The sequence below is a fragment of the Pipra filicauda genome, unplaced genomic scaffold (assembly GCF_003945595.2).
Source record: "Pipra filicauda isolate LSUMZ 115617 unplaced genomic scaffold, ASM394559v2 scaffold396_size653610_pilon, whole genome shotgun sequence".
Lineage (NCBI taxonomy): Eukaryota > Metazoa > Chordata > Aves > Passeriformes > Pipridae > Pipra > Pipra filicauda.
This window is the reverse complement of record NW_024104527.1, coordinates 3,226-19,575: the sequence shown is the minus strand read 5'-3', so window position 1 is coordinate 19,575 and position 16,350 is coordinate 3,226. Positions and strand designations below refer to the sequence as shown.

General features: G+C 51.9%; 2 protein-coding genes across 2 annotated transcripts in view; both read right to left on the bottom strand.

The window, feature by feature from the left end:
• NOTCH2 (notch receptor 2) overlaps positions 1–4,675 on the bottom strand; it is an 85,125-nt gene extending 80,450 nt beyond the window's left edge. The window contains exon 1 of the mRNA XM_027734865.2: positions 4,594–4,675. Within this exon, the coding sequence (XP_027590666.1) occupies positions 4,594–4,675 (82 nt within the window). The remainder of the gene's footprint in view (positions 1–4,593) is intronic.
• Positions 4,676–12,757: 8,082 nt separating this feature from the next.
• Positions 12,758–15,785, bottom strand: SEC22B (SEC22 homolog B, vesicle trafficking protein; the record flags this gene model as incomplete). The annotated part of the gene is made up of 3 exons (XM_027734892.2): positions 12,758–14,741; positions 15,116–15,262; positions 15,605–15,785. Coding segments are annotated over 3 exons (483 nt in total), but the record flags the coding sequence as incomplete, so codon positions are not given.
• Positions 15,786–16,350: the final 565 nt, after the last annotated feature.

Sequence of the window (16,350 nt, the reverse complement as noted above, 5' to 3'; positions counted from 1 at the left end):
TCGATGTGCAGAAAGGGACAAAATCCTTCCACAGCAGCACCACGCACCACACAAACAACTGCTGAGAAAGCTGGTAAGGAGTAAGCAGCACTCCACATATGGAGAAAACACACAAAAGATAACAAAATTTTGGAGGAAAACCACAAAGGACTAATTACACTATTCACTAACCTCAAGAGATTACAGTTCCAGTGAGATTACGTACCAGGGAAGAACCCATAGTAAATAATACCAGGGAAGAACCCATAGTAAATAGCAGCTAGCTGAAAATAGGGAAAGAGCTTTTTCTTTTTTTCTGAAGAACAGATCATCCCATGGCAGCCACACAGAGGGGGAAGGAAGCAAACTGGTAAAAATCCTTACTGTGAAAAAGGGGTGAAGCCTGATACTCAGCTCAGACTTAGAAACTGTTAACATTTGGGGAATTTAAACAAGTTGACCGGTTTGCACTTCACAGAGAGAGGGCAGTAGTTAAGGACAAAGCTTGTCTACAGGGCATGGAAATAGTCTGTAAAGTAAAATGCTTTAATCAGATTAAGACATCCCCAATGTTTTTACACACAAAAGCCTGAAATCGATTGGATAACACAAGACTCATCAGCTAACAAGCTAAGCAGAGCTCAGAGGAGTGTGAAGGCAGTCAACCAACACCCCATACTTTTTGGGAGAGAAAATCCCAATATCTAAACTGGTTTCCTTCACTAATGTGTCTAGACAAGCGTAAAAAAATTTGAGAAGAGAATATTAAAGTGGCTTTCAGAAGAACCAGCCAGTAAAGAAGAAGAAATTCTGCTGCAGAAGTTCATCAGATTTTTTTGAATTCAAGAATGCCAACAGCAAATCTGACTACATGCCCTGACATTATCTGTTCCAGATCTCTCCTCCAAGCATCTAGGAACCATAAAAACTACTAATTGGCCCTCCTGTGAACAGAGCTAAGGACCATCATGCAAATTCACAAGTAGAGTTAAAGTCTTTCCTCATCAGGGTCTTGGGCCCAGGAAGCTACAGGATGACTTATTTATGTTAGATGCAGCTACAGTTCATGTGATACTGTTGTTGTTGAAAAACTACTGATAAAAGCTCACATTATAATACTACTGAATTCGGGATGAACTCATAACACAGTTCGAAGACTGTCAGTCGCCATATTCTCCATCTCCTTACACAGCTGCTGTTCCATGCCTTCCTCTATTTTCAGTTTTCCAAACAAAGCCAAAAGGCCTAAAATCCAGAACTGCAACATAAAGCGCTTAGTTGGAAAAAAAAAAAAAAAAGTTTTCAACAAAAAAATGTAGGGAAGGCAATTAAAGAGCTGAAGAGGTATTGGTGTTTCCATGGCAATCTGGCAGGCGGGAGCCATGCTCGCCTCTTCTCCAAAGTCTTCCGTCATTCTCCAGCACTAAATCTTTATTAATTTGAACATTAAGCATGTTTGCCTGTGCAGAAATGTTATCCCACTGCTTGTGCTGAGCAGCGCTTCCGCAGCCATCCAGGGTGTTGTCAGAGAAGCAAGATGAAGACTTGCTGCACGGAACAAACAGCAGACGCCCGTGCCATTTTGAGATACAAAGCTCTTTTTTCATACCCACAGCAGTCTAAAAAAAGGACATGTGCCCTAGGAACAGATTATTTTCTAAACAGAACGGACAATTATTTCTGCGGATCTCAGATGACCCTGTTTAGAACGATGTAAGCACTGTTTCTTCTAGGGGGGCACTGACAGTCCTTGACTTCTGTTGTCAAGATGATTTCAAAGTGAATTCATAAAGACTAATAATATATCCACAAAAGGACCTTTTAACACAGATGCTTAGGAAAGCTTCTTTTTTCCTCCAACATTTCTCGAACACATCCCAAAGGATGGGTGAGAATTAATAATCACTGTATCCATTCTCCACTTAACAGTCATTAGCCAAGAGTACAAACTTAAAGGAAACGATGTTACATCTGGAGTGACAAATCATGACTGCTTGGTTTTGATATTAAGTCCAGAAGAAACACACTGCCAGAGTCCTGCTGCTGCTTTTCCACCTATTCCTTGTCCTGGGTTCGAAGTCCAGCCACCCATACCCTCTCATGGCACAGACACCACTTTCGAAAACAGGAGAAGCTGGACAGGACCAAAGCCTACTGAAGGGAATCACCCACCTATTGCAACAGCAACAAATAAAAAAAAAAAAAAAAAGGGAAGTAGCTGTGAAGGCTGACAAAAACCCAACCCATCCACTATAAGATATTCGAATGCCAAATGCCACCAGGGGCGTGAGTCCTCCTTTCCCAAGGATTCAAGTCCTGAGAACACCAGCAGGAGGATCTTCACGTATTTCTAATCTGACTAAGTGATGCCCTGCAGGAGGTGATGGGAGTTAACCAGATTCTCATCGTGTTCCCTTTTGAAAGTCTAAATCAGCATCTTTGATAAGAACAAATTTGATAGACAGTAACACCTTCAGAAAATCAAGTCCAACTTGCTCTCCCATAAACAAATCCATAACAAGCAGACCGGTGCTGTCAGCATTATCTGAAGTCCTCCAAAGTTTCACTGTTTGAATACTAAAGACCTCAAACTGCAGTCCATGCCAGCGCAGCGCTGATTAAAAATCCATTGTAACCTGTTAGAAACATGGGCTGGCAGGCAACAGCAGCCCGGTGAGGCAGAACTCAAGACCTAACGACAGTGGGTAATTAGGGTGGGCTTAACAGCCAGAGCCAGGATTCCTGCCTGATCAGAAGCGAAGGGAATCTCTCACAGCCAATTATCAGGTGAGTATCCTCACCAAAAGCGCAGGTGTTGCTGCCCCACCCCAACTTACTGCACCTTCAACTGCAGCCCTTTGCAAAACTAAACTGGAAAAGCAAGTTACTGCACCATGGGGCTTGCATGATGAGGCAGGGCTGAGTAGTCCAAACCATAGCGTTTAGTGCATCCAGGAGCCTCCTATTTATTGACCAAGAGGGCTGACATCAGGTACCTGCCCTTTCTTGCACAAGAGCATCAAGCCAGTTGAATACGCACCTGAAAATACCCTTTCGGTGATTTCATCTTTCCCTTTCCCATTAATTCAAGCCACAGCTCCCACTCCCAAGAACAAGATGCAGGTCAGTATCTCATGAAAAACAGGAGTCACTTTCAGCCTGGAAAGAGATTTCACCCACAAAGCCAAAAACTTTGGCAGAATGGGAAGACCTCAACCAGCCTTACAGGTGTCCATACTCAGGCAAGTGACAACAAGTGATGCCACAGCTATTTCTCCTCTCAGCCCATCAGAGAAGGAACCAGTAGGGCCAGCAATAAGCTGGTAAATTGCTGGTATATAAAGTACAGTTTTAATAAGTGTACGTGACATTTGGTCTTCACAAAAATAGTATTTTGCCATCTTACATCTTACCATGTAAGCCATTTCCAGAAATAACAGTTCTACTATGCACCATACCTCCACCCTAGCAAGAAAAAATATTTCTGAATTTATAAGACACCTACGCTTGGAAGACCCTTTAATTTTCCAGCCCCTTTTGAGCAAACCTGGCCAAAACACGTTCAGGAAAACAGCTTTTTTTAACTCCAACCATCTTCTTGCAACATATTAGTAGAACTAAGTAAGTCAGATTTCAAAGGGGCTTACTGGAAAAAAAAAACCAATAACATTTCTCCCAGGAGACAAATAATGACCATTTCAAAGTCAAAACAGATTGACTGACCAACTACTCTGTGTCCAAACCGGCAGAAGTGGTTAAAGCTCTGCAGACAACAATTTCCACTCCTAACCATACCGAACAACAAAACTAATTATCACTGTCTTGGTCGCGCTCATGCCCTAAACAACTCCCACTAACACCTTCTTCCATCACTGCACTGTTCACAAGTCATCTGAAGAGCAATCCAGCCTCTCAGGAGTAAAAAGAAGGAATGAGAAGTCACTGCTGGTCCTCGATAGCTTTAACGTGCTGCACGGCTGCACAAGCTTTACTCCAGGAGCAGGAGATCCACCAGAACCCACCAGTTATGTCTATGGACCGGTGATCCAGCCCAGCTGTAAAACATACTGAAAACGCCAGCGCGAAAGGGGGAACAGTGACAAAAAGCGGCGCTTTCCCCAGATGTGCACACATGGCTTCATCACGCCTGGACCGACTAAAAAGAGGAGGAGGAGGAGGACACGCAGAGATTCCCTCCGTGTATGCAGGAATGCCCCCAACAAAGGCTCAGTGCTCAGGTATGCGGAGCGCCGGGCGCCGCAAACCATTTTCTCCCCGCGTTTTTAAAGCCCAGCCCTGCAGCTCTCTCCGGGAGCGGCGGCGGCACATCCATCCCCGCCACGCTCCGCCAGACAGGGGCGGCTTTCCCGCCGCGCGTGGGTGCCGCGGGGGAGCGGCTCCCCCGGGAGCGCCGTTCCCACGGGAGCGCGGCTCCCGCGGGCGCTCAGCCCGCCGCCCCCGCCCGCACCGGGGGCCGCGCACACCGACCCCCGGCGGCACCGAACCCCCGCGCGGCGACACCCGGGCGCGTGGGGTCGGTCCCCCCCGCCCCCGCGCAGCCCTTCGCTCCGCGTACACACACACACCGCCCGCCCCGCGCCCCCCGGCACTCACCGGCGGCGGGCTCGGCGCGGTGGAGCACGGCCAGCACCAGGGCGAGCAGCGCGGCGAGCGCGGGCCCCGCTCCGCGGGCCATGGCCACGGCCGCTCCCGCCGCCACGGGCTCGGCGGAGGGATCTGGGCGCCCGCCCGCGCGGAGGGACACGGCCGCGCCGCAACGCCCCCGCTTCCTCCGCCGCGCCGGGACACGCCCCGCCCGGACCGGACCGGACCGCCGCCAGGGGGCGCCAACACCGCGAGAGGAGGGGCGGGAAAGGGGCGGGGCCGGGAAAGGGGCGGGGCCGGGAGGGAACGGGAGGGGATGGGGATGGAGATGCAGATGGAGATAACGGGGCAGCGGGGATGGGGGTGATGGGGGCCGGATCGTGGGGATAGAGATGATGGGGAAGTGGGGATGGTCCGTAGGGAGGGGGATAATGGGGGGAGTGGGGATGGGGAGTGATGGGGGACTGCGCTGTGGGGATGGGGAATGATGGATGGATGGTCCTGCTGGAGCATGGGGATGGACCCTGAGGAGAGGGATAATGGGGGGAGTGGGGATGGCGAATGATGTGGGGCTGGACCGTGGGGATGGGAGATTATGTGGGGACTGGGGACGGACCATGGGGATGGGAATGATGGGGGGAGTGGGGATAGGGAGTGATGGGGATGGGGAATGGTGGGGGAATGGACCGTGGGGATAGGGGATGATGGGGGAGAGGGGATGGCGGAGTGTGAGGATGGACCCTGGGGATGGAGGATTACGGCGGATTAGGGAGAATGGGGGAGACCTCCAGGCCTTAGGCTGCTAGCCCCACTACCTGAGAGGTGAATGCTCTTCCCCCCACCCCTGCACGTGGTCCGGTGACCCAGCACACACAGACCACCAGAGAGGGACAGACAAAAGAGAAAGTTTATTGTGGGGTTGGGGTTTATAAGGCTTTTAGGAGGGTCAAAGGGGACCAATCACAAGTTCAGGGTCACACAGAAAAAAACATCAGGTAAGGGGTCAACAGCCGATAGGAAGGGGTTAACAAAGGACCAGTGAGAAACACCTCAGGACACCTTCCCAGGACACCTTGTGTGAGACAATAGCTTCACAGGGGGTGTCTGGGAGAGGGAGACAGTGAACTGCAGAAAATACAAAAAGGCCATTTTGAAACATGTTTAAACCACAGTAAAAACTTCTGTTTCTATAACATTAGAGCTGTTTTCCTCACCAGTCCATCTCTGACAGGACTTTTTCCATCCTGCATATGGCAAATCCATTGCCACAGAGGATGATGTGGGGGAGTGGAGACAGGGGATGATGGGGGCAGTGGGGATAGACCATGGGTATGTGGGATGATAGGGAGCAGTAGGAATGGGGGATGATGGGGGCAGTGGGAATGGGGGTGATTGGCAGCAAAGGATGGGGGGATGGAGGGCCAGGGCAACAGGACATGTTGTCATGCCCTTGCAGGGTGGTGGCAGTGGTGGCAGGTGCCCACAGAGGAGGACAGCAGAGTTCTCCACTGAACATGCTGCCCTGCCCTTCTCTCAGATGTGGGGTGCAGGCAGCTGCCAGGCAGGACTGGTGGGGTGCTCCCATCCCATTGGGATGGGAAACCCAAAAGCAACCTCAGCCTCCAAGCTCACCCCAAGTGGGCAGGGGACCCTCTGGAGCAGGTGGACAAGCTCACCCCCCCAGGGCTCACCCCCACAGCTGCTCCTGCTGCAGAAGCCCGGGAGGAGACCTGGGTTCCCACGGAAGAGGTCTCAGGAGGACAGCAGCTGGATTCAACCTCAATATCCCTCCCAGTCCTCAGCCATCATTTAAAGCGTTAAAAATCCTTCTGCCCTGGCTCAGGCTCTGGAGGACTGAGAGCCCTTTGTGTGCAGTGCTGACATGGCAGGCTGGCCCGTGAAGGCAGGATTGTGCTGGGTTCGGGGGAGAGAGGGGGTAATGAATAAACCTCACTGTTTTCCTCCTGTAATTCTCCAGATCCCAGAGCTCCTCCCAGTCAGTGCCCTACCCCCTTTATGATTTTTCCAGGTATGCCAATGCAACCTTGGTGACAAGTCCCCCACCATCCTGCACAGCTGCCAGAGTTTCCCGTCACCACTCCAACAGCTGCTCGTGGGTAGATGACAGTGCCTCACAGCTGTGATGACCATGCCATGGCATTGCTCCTGGCATACACCCTCCCTGCAGCTCCTGACCTGCTGGGGTGGAGGCCAGACCCCCAGCATGACCAAAACTTCCCATATATTAAATTATGGGCAGCACCGACCAACACTTTAGTTAAAATGATCACAGAGCCGAGCTGGGAATTGAGGAGGGACAGGGATATGACTACAACAAGAAAGGCTTGGGGATGATGTCCTGAATGCAAATCAGGAGGAATTCTGGTATTTCACCAAAAGCTGCCATTTCCAGCTCCCCTCAGTGTTGACCATTACTTATGACCCCTGACCTTGAGGCAGCTCATCCTCTGCTGTGTTTCACTTGGCCTGAGCACAAGGCACTGAGCCCCAGTGCAGGGACAGCATCCAGGGCTACCCTGGCACAGTTCCTGGGAGCAACCAGCTCCACCTGACAGATAAGGTTCATTGGGAGAATCCAGCCTGGAAGATGGAAGGTGTCACTTCCCTCCCACAGGTCTGGGGAACCTGCTGATGGTTCTTATCTCTCCACTCTAACTCTACCCTCGTGGGAGCACGTGGGCTCAGCTGCCCACAGAGCAGAGCATCCCACGCAGGGATGACCAGCAGCCAGCACTGGAATTGGAGAGCTGTGGCAAGGTTTGTGGTAGTTTCCATCTGGTTTGCACCATGCACCATTGCCCCTCTTTGTCCATGGAACGTGCGGGAGTCAAGCCCCTGCTGCCCAGGGTGGCGAGGGGAGGCAGGCAGGGTGCCTGAAAGAGGGCTGGGTGTGCTCTGCCACTGGAAGTGATGCCAGCTGAGGAATTAGGAAAGCTGAGCAGGCTCCATAGCCACGGCATCCCTAGTTAAATGGCCCCAGCAATTAGAGAAATCCTGGCACTTTAGCTGACAAAGGCAGGGAGATCAGGTGCTCTCCGCGGCTCCAGCAGTCTCACCCTGCAGTGGTTTTATTTCCTGCTCCACGGGGCATCCACACACTTTGTTCAGAAAGGGAGCCACCAGGAACAGCATGTCCCAACCTCCCAGATGCCTCACCTCTCTGCAGCCAGGGGGATGCTGGTGGGCAGACACTGCTGGGGCTCTGCAGTGCTCTTCCCAGCTATCCTCGAAGAATACAAAATGCATTTGAACATTCTGAGGTGTTTTTGGGAATCTGTACCTGGTCAGTGAGGCCCGTGGCACTTCTTTTGTGTCCCTCATCTTGGAGGGACCACTGATTTTAACAGTTTTGGATTGGCTTGCTTTGAAGAGTTGTGTTTTCTTGCAATAGCCTTTCAGTGACATTGATGGTTGTTCAGGCATTCAGACTGCAGCTCAGCCCACAGCCCAATGCCTGCCTTACATTCCAGCATTTTACATCTTATCCCAGATAAATGTTGCTCATTTTTACCTGCCCCTGATCTGGGGGTCCTTAGGACATGCTTCAGTCATATACCCCATTCTCTTTTGTGAACAGAAGAGCTGGAACCCCATTAAAATGGGAGCTCAGGGTATTTCATAGTTACAAGACGTCAGCAGCCAAGAGGTTTAAGAAAAGCAGGAGGGAGAGAGGTTTCCAACAAAATCCTCAGGGCTGGCAGCTTTGTGCTTGTGCCGCAAATAGCTTGTCCTGTGGCTCATCTGCAAACTCTTAACGTCCACATGACTTGGCTTATACTGTGATTACCTTACCTGCCAGCTAGCTTCATCTTAAAAGGAAACAGAGAAGTGCAAAGGCATTCCTGCATCAAGCCACACTGGGCTCCCCTCTCCCTCTGCCTTAATCGCCGGGGAATTTGTACCCTCTGCCTTAACTGCTGGCGCTGCTTAGCTTTTACCAAAGTTGGTCTGATGTACAGGGTGGCCGTGAAGCTCCCCAAATGCCCCTGGCTCTGTGCATGCTATGGAGCAAGAACCCACTGATTTGTGGTCACTCCCCAGGTCACAGCTGGTGCTGCAGTGGCAGCTGGCACGGTGGTACGGCCGCGGCACAAGGAAGGGGCAGCTGCTCACCGCAATCTTTAGGTTGCCTGCTTCGGGTCTGTACCCAGCATCCGCTGGATAAATGGGAATCTGCGACTCTCCCTGATGATCAGCAGCCTCTGGGGAGCTACACTGGTGATGTGCAGCAGGCCAGCACCCCGCTCCTCTCCCATGAAAGCCACCCCTTCTGCTGTGGGATGGGTATGCAGGCACAGCCCCCATCAGCTCTGGTCCTTGTGCAGGTAGGGGCACAATAGAGGCTTCCTCCTATTCCTGTGGGACCCAGAGCAGTCGTGCCCTTTCATCCCTCCTGTCCCTGGGTAGGAGCCTCATACTGCTCTGTGCAGCCTCCTCTGAGCTTGAGCTGCACCAGAAGCAACCTTCTTGCCTCATGGTTCCCTCCTCTCCCAAGGTGGATGCCAGGGGCAAGATGCCATTGCAGCTGCAAGGTGATGTCCATGGTGGGGACATGAAACTCTGGGAAAGGTCCTGAGGAACCACACACACCTCATGCTCTCCAGACTCTGGCCCACACAGATCCCAGTGCATAGGACTTAGGGTCTCTATGGCTCCATCAATCACATGTAGTTCTGCTCTTCAATGCAAATCCTGTCTCTGCTGCCAATCTGGGGGGCCCCAGTGGTGGCCAATGGGGAGGGTGCACTTTTGTTCTGGGTGTTGTGCTGCAGTGGGGCCCATTTCCAGTGAGTGTGGGTGGTGTGCCAGGGAAGCAGAGTGTGCTGGGGTGAACAGGGAGCACTCATAGGCCAAGGGAGATGCTGGGGAGAGGAAGAGAAGAAAGAAGGCAATGACAGAGGAAACAGGTTTATCACCTCACTTCAGGGTGCTGGGGCTCAGCCACAGCGGGTTTTCTGAGCCTTGGTTTAAAATCACACTGGGCTCCTCCATGCAGCCATCAGCCCAGAGAAAGCCACATGTCAGGGTCTGGCAGCCCCATCGGGGTTGGCATGGTGAGCAGGGACTCCCCAACTTCTGCTTTATCACCTCTGGAGGGTTTGTGAGCTCAGGCATGGCTGCAGCCAGCTGGGAGCAGCCGTGCAAAGCTCTGCAAGGCTCTGTGCTGTGGGCAAACCCCAGGGCACCCCCGCAGGGGACACAAATGGTGTCCAAGCCATGGAAAAAAGGGGGACAGGCTGGACAGAGGAGGTGACACAGCTGCCCCAGGGGAGGCAGAGCCAGGGACATGTGTGGGCAGCTGGGTTGGAGGCTGTCCAGGAAGCACGGGAAGGGCGTCTGCAGTGGAGAGGTTGTAGCCCACTTCTCCCCAGTGCAGACTGCAGGAACTTGGGAATCTCAAGGACCCCCAAAGACCTCAGGTCTGGGGGGGACAAGAGAGACAGAGTGAGAAGGCTGCCAGGGGCTCAGTAGGTGCCCCTAGTCCTGCCTTGCAGCTCACCAAGTGCTCAGGACCAGCACTGTTGCATCACCAGGGACAGGGGAGATGGGATGATTCAGGACGCGCTGGGATGCAGCACTGACTCAGGCCAGTGCAGGAGGGCTGGTCTCACAGTCAGCTGCCCCTGGCCAGTTACCAGCCCAGCACCCTGCTCTCAGAAAAGCCTTCATTTTTGGGAAGCAGAAGATCAACATCCTTGTTTCCAAAAGGTCACATTGTAGCAATGCAGCAGAGCAAAGTGGGAGGAGAGGAGAGGGGAGAAGGGACCTCCAGAGCCCCTCAGCCTGGCTCTACAGGGCATCCCTCCCTGACCCAGGAGGAATTCAGAGCCCCCTAGAGGGACAGAGCTGCTGTGTCCCCATGTCAGCCACTGAGGTAGGGTAAACAAGAACTAGGGTGCTTGAAGGCTGAACTCCAACCCCTGCCACCCTGGTCATTGCTCTCTGGGCACTTCTCGGGTGTTGGGTGCCCTGAGCAGGTGCTTGCTCTGTCACAGGGCTGCTGGCACAGCCCTTCACACCACTGGGACATTCACTCATGTCAAAGCAGCTTCCAGAAACCATCCAGGGTAAAATGCCCCTGTGGTCCCAGAGGGAAAGATGCTGAAAGTGGGGTTTTCTCAAAACTTACTCAAAAGATGGGTTTGCAAATGTGAGGAGCTGGTTCAAAGCAGGGGAAACAACCGGTAACCAAGTCAACACAGAAACCAAAACCCTGTCGTGTTCGAATGGCTGCTCCCAGAGTGATGACAGTACAGAGCATGGCCACAACCTGGGCCAGGTAAGACTTGGTTTTTATTTGACAAGATCAGCTGGAGCACCCATTTAGTCTCTGCCATCCAGCTGCACTCTTTCTCTCTGAAGTTCCATGCCCCACCCATGGCAGGTTTGGCAGCATCTGGGAACCAACTCTGCCTGTCTGCTCTTGCTGCTTCACTCAGGGAGAAAACCTCCATCACCCTACACCAGCATGCCCAGTGGTGTAACCACCCAGCACAGCCCTGCAGTGGGCAATGGGGTACACAGCCATGTATGGTCCCTCCAGCAGGCACTGTCCCCACAGGCTCTGTGACACGAGGACATCCAGGGGTGCCCAGATCCTGAGTGGTGTCAGCAGCAAGCGAGAGACAAAACTAACAGCTTTTCACCACTGTGCTCACATGATGAGCAGAGCAGCTCCCAGGGCACCCTGCACCATCCTCTTCTCTTTTGCACTCTGCCTGTGCCAAAGGTTTCCCAGTGGCAATGGGCACACTGTGGGAGAAGGGAGAGCCCAGCTCTGCCCCCTAAACTCACCCAGAGCAGGGGTTCAGATGCTGCAGAGGTGCCAGGAGTTAGCACTGCTCCCAGATCCTGCTTCCTCTCTGCTCCACATGCACCTGGCATAGGACGAAAGCCCTCAGCTCTGCCACGTTGTGGGGAGCAGGTGCAGGAACTGGGGGGACGCCCGGGGGGGAACCCAGCAGGCAAAGCCTGTTCCAGAGTCTCTGGAAACAGAGAGGCTGCTGACAAACAGAAATGAAAATGGAAAGGGCATTGGATAGGAAGTGGCAGGCAAATGTCCTGCTGGGAAGTATCTCCATCCAGCTCAGACTAAGCATCCCGGCTGCACTATGGGGTGAGGCAACACAACCTGTTGAGGCGCAGTCCAGGAGCCCTTGCAGGCAGATCGCCGGGCTCACGGGGACGTTGCCCAGGCCCAGCGCGGCTGCGGGTCTTGGGGGAGGCCAGGGCACCGCAATGAGCTGGGCGGGCCCTCAGGAGCCCCGTTATTCCCCTCGTCTGCGCTCCACGCCCCATCTCCGCGCCGGCACTGCCACCTGCAGGCAGCGGCCCCGGGACCGGCTCTGGCCGCTGCCAGCACCGAGCGCCCGGCACCGCGACCCCCGTGCCAGCAGTGGCCCGGCCACCACTCCCAGCGGGGCTGCACCCTGAGCCCTCCACGGCACACCTGGGCATGGACCCTGGCCCTGAGCCACCCACGGGCGCTCGTCCAGCTCCGAGCGAGTCGTCATGGAGAAACCGGCACTGGGCTCTCCTCCCGTCTGCCCCAAGCAGCCCGACAGGAGTAACCAAGCTCACGCCTGGATGCTCAGGAGGTGCAAAGAGCCCCCAGCAAAAAGCAAAACCCAGCCCACGCCTCCCTCGGATAAAGCATCAGCGGCATCTCTGCCCCGTGAAAGGGAGGAAAGGGGGCTCCGTGTTTTGAACACAGTGTGGAAGTTGCTTGTAAGGTGCTCCCTGGAGCCCCACACTGGCCAGCGGGAGAGGAGCCCTGCTTGTCTTCCCTCTTGGCAAGCAGTATATAGCTCCGGGTCCTGTTCCTGCTGACACACCCCAGTCCCAGTTTGTCCTGCTTCTCATGCGCCCTGTGTGAACAGCCACAAAATTGTCCCCAAAAAGTTCTGCCCACGCTGAGGAGGCTGCCTGCAACATGCAGACACACAGCAGTACGGAGAGACCCCCACTATGAACAAAGTACAGTCTCTCTGCCAGAAAATGGCCAAGATCATATTTTTCAACTGGTTTTGCCTCCAAACAGGAGCCCTTATCCCAGGTGGCTTCAGCTATGGGGTCTCCACCCTCTTGCGTCCCTGGAAGGAAAGCAAGCATCCCCCAAGATCACAGAAATGAGACACAGGACACTCCACGCTGCAGAGGGGATTTTCAGGAGCATTTATTTCACTGCTGACATGGGGGCTGCAGGAGGCAGCTGCTCCCCAAGTTGCCCCGTGCTGCAGGAACATCACCCTCCTCAATCACAACAATCCACGGACAGTCGGTGTCTGAACGGTAAGACCTTCCAGCACCTACATTACACAGACCTACATCACTGGGACATTCACCTGTTAGGGACACCACTCAAAAGGATTTAAAATAATAATAATTATAATAAAAGCAACCTACAAAGTAACACTTGGAGGCATCATGCAGAAACTGGATTACTTTAGACTATGTGGCAGCTCAGATTTGCTGGGTTTATCAGTGGATGAGTGCTAACTGCTTCCCTGCCAGTCCAACACCAATCTGGGGAGCATTCCCAGACAGGACAACAGCTCTGTTTCCCACCCGGTGGCAGGAAACACTTCCAGGTCACAGCTTGTACATCCAGAACTACATAAGATTATGTGCTTGTAAGAGGTGCTGGGAAGTCCTGAAACTTCCTTCTGTGACACTGCCTGCAGAAGAGTGCCTGAGCTGTGGGATTTCTTTTTTCTCTCTCTTTTTTTTTTTTTAATAAAACCAAAAGCTGACTGGTAAAATGTTACTCTTAGCACAAGTGGACCAAAAAAACAATTTTTAAAAAAATCATATTACACTCGTAATATATAGATTGGCCCATAAGAAAGAAGCTCTATACTATTGCCCCATAATGAGTTTTTCTTCACCTACAGTTTCAACTTCCCAAATGAGGTAGGGAGAGGGTGACCACAGGGAAAAAAAGTTGGTGTTTCCAAAGAATTCCACTATTTTAAAGTCATCCTAATCCTTCATGTAAAATTCAATGTTATTTAAAGAAACACTGCCTTTTCTTCACAACATTCAGAGTTTTGGTTTTTTTTGGTTGTTTTGGTGAGGGAAAGAGGGAGAAAGAAAACAAGGATCCCAGAGATGAAATGCTGGCAGTTTTGACACATTTTGGAAGGAAAGCACAGTTACAAAAAGGAAGGAAACGATGTAGTGAATCTGCAGATAAAAGGAAAAAATAAAGAGTGCTGACATAGTTTGCACTGTGCCCGCTCAAACAGCACTGAATTACACACCCTGTTCATGTGGAAACATACTGTCACACACAGCTGTCAGGAGAGGGAAAGTGGACACTTAGAAAACCTGTAATTTAATTTTTCAGGAATCAGTAATACAGAAGCCTTCCATTGCCCCTCCTAGTACTAGACAGAACGTATTTTAAGGCATAGTTTAACATCCATTTCTTCCTATAGCAACTTAAAGTGTAACAAGCCAAGATGTCAAGACACAGAAAACTCAACAGGTATTCTGACAGAGGTTTATGTACAGTGCAGTATTTGCCTTCAAACAGGGGAGTCTTGAAAGAGAAAGAAATAAAAATAACTGCAGACCCAGATTCTAAAAAAGCTAACATTACCAACACAAGGAATGTTCATTAGAGTCCAGTTCCCAATAGAGCTACTCAACAGGAGGACATACAATGTGATTATGCTAAACTGCACTGATTGACTGTTCTCAGAGTGCCCCGGGAGGGGGGAGAACCGTGGGAGGCCAAACTCTGCAGTACCCTAGTGCAAACTGCCTCAGAGGAAAAGCCTGCAGTCAACAAGCCTGTACACCTATTGTTAGGCTCCACTGAGAGATGCAGTAGTCAGGTGTCACCTAACAATCTCAGGACACTCCGGTAAAGGTGATGGTCCTGTGTGGATTCTAATGCACATCCCCCATGAACAGTGTCCTGCACACATACACCTGCCAGGCTACCGGCTTTCCCTCTTCCATGACCGAACCAGCTCACAGCCACCAGAACCTCACGTAGACGATCAGCATGATAAAAAACACAGCTACGGCCGCCAGCTTGGCGTATGTGGAACGCATGTTCAGGTACTTGGCGTCCTGACGGTACTTCTTGGACAAACTGGACAAGTTGTTGGCCTTGGAATCAAGAGCTGTTAAAGGGAAAGGGGAGAGAAGTTAGTCAAGATTAACTGAATGTTCTCCAGATGTTACCTGAACTGTACACAGCTGCAAGCGCAGCAGTTTCATGTGGCAGCATAGCCTGAGCCCCTCTGCAGCGCCCTAACGCTTGTCCTGCTGAGATGAGAGCAACCCAAACGGGTGAGATGCTGGTCTCGCCCAAAAGAAGCATCAGTACCTGCCAGGTGCTTCAGGATGCAACCAATCCAACTGAAACACCCACTGAATTCCCTGCTTTTCTCAGGAGGATCAGGGATTACCCAGCCTTTCCCTTCAGTATGCTCTGCCCACCCAGCTGACCAAAGGGACAAGGAACTGTGTGCCAAACACTGGCCACTCCCAGTACCTGAAAGTGCCTCTCCTCGCTGTAAGACTTCCTCAATGTTGGCCACCATAATCCTCTGCACATCTTGCAGCTCTGTGTTGATGGAGCCCAGGTTCCTCCTCGCCCGGCTATCAATGTAGAGCTTCTTGGTTTTCTGGATGTAGGTGTCTGGAATGAGACAGGGCTATCAGAGGTGATCTCACCTAACACAGAGCGGCCTGGCTGCTGAGGGAGTGGGAGCATTGCTGAGACAGCCAGGAGACTACATGCAAATATTCACTGGAGCAAGGCCAGGAGACTAAAAGCAGGGAATCTGAATCAAAGGACATGCACCATTTCCCTATTCTCCTGCACGCACCCACTTCTCTATTCTCCAAAATGCCCATGTCTCTAATGCCAAGAAGAGGTTAAACTGCTAATTCCATACACCAAGCTGGAGAGGATCCTGTGGCTGCTGCTGCCTGCCCCAGCAAGAAGTTTCCCAACCAGTCACAAGGAGAGGGACCTCACCAAATTCAATGAAGGAATAGGGCCTGGAGACTGTTGGAACCTTCTTGCCATGCTGCTCATCAAACTCTGAGTGCAAGTCTTCCAGATATGCAAAGGCCAGTTTCTTGGGGAATGCAGCTTCACACAGGACCAGGTAACACACCCCCTTCTCGATGATGTAGCTAAAAGAACAGCAGACAGGGCATTAATCAACCAAATCTGAACCTATCCTATCAAACTCCACCCTGCATTCCTTTATTCCTACAAGGCAATGACAAGTGGGTACAAGGACTTTCAGTTTTCCATGCCTGGATCAAGTGCAAACCTTTCTACAAAGCAATGGTTAATTTTTTTTTTACCCAAAATAAATTTTCATGTAGCCTCAGACTCTACACCCATGCCAAGAGCCCTGAATTTTGCCTTCACTGGAACAAAAGCTGGTCTGTGAATATCATTAGCTTAACAAAATATCAGCAACAAAAGAGTTATAATTTTGGAGTACAAAAGAGAGGACACCCTACTGCCCTCCCACAGCTGGGAGAAGGGGAGCACAAGAAAGTTTGCCAGCAGAGTAGAGGGGAAGGTGGCCAACACATCTCTACTTGGCAGAACAGCCAAGTACCTGAGGCACACAAACGGAAAGCTAAAGCACTGGGGTTAGGACACACACAAGAATTCAGTCTCAGTGTGCTACAAAGCCACACAGTCACTGCCAGCTCTCCCCTTCAGTTTTGGAGGGCTGGGTATCCCTTTCCTTCCCCAACACC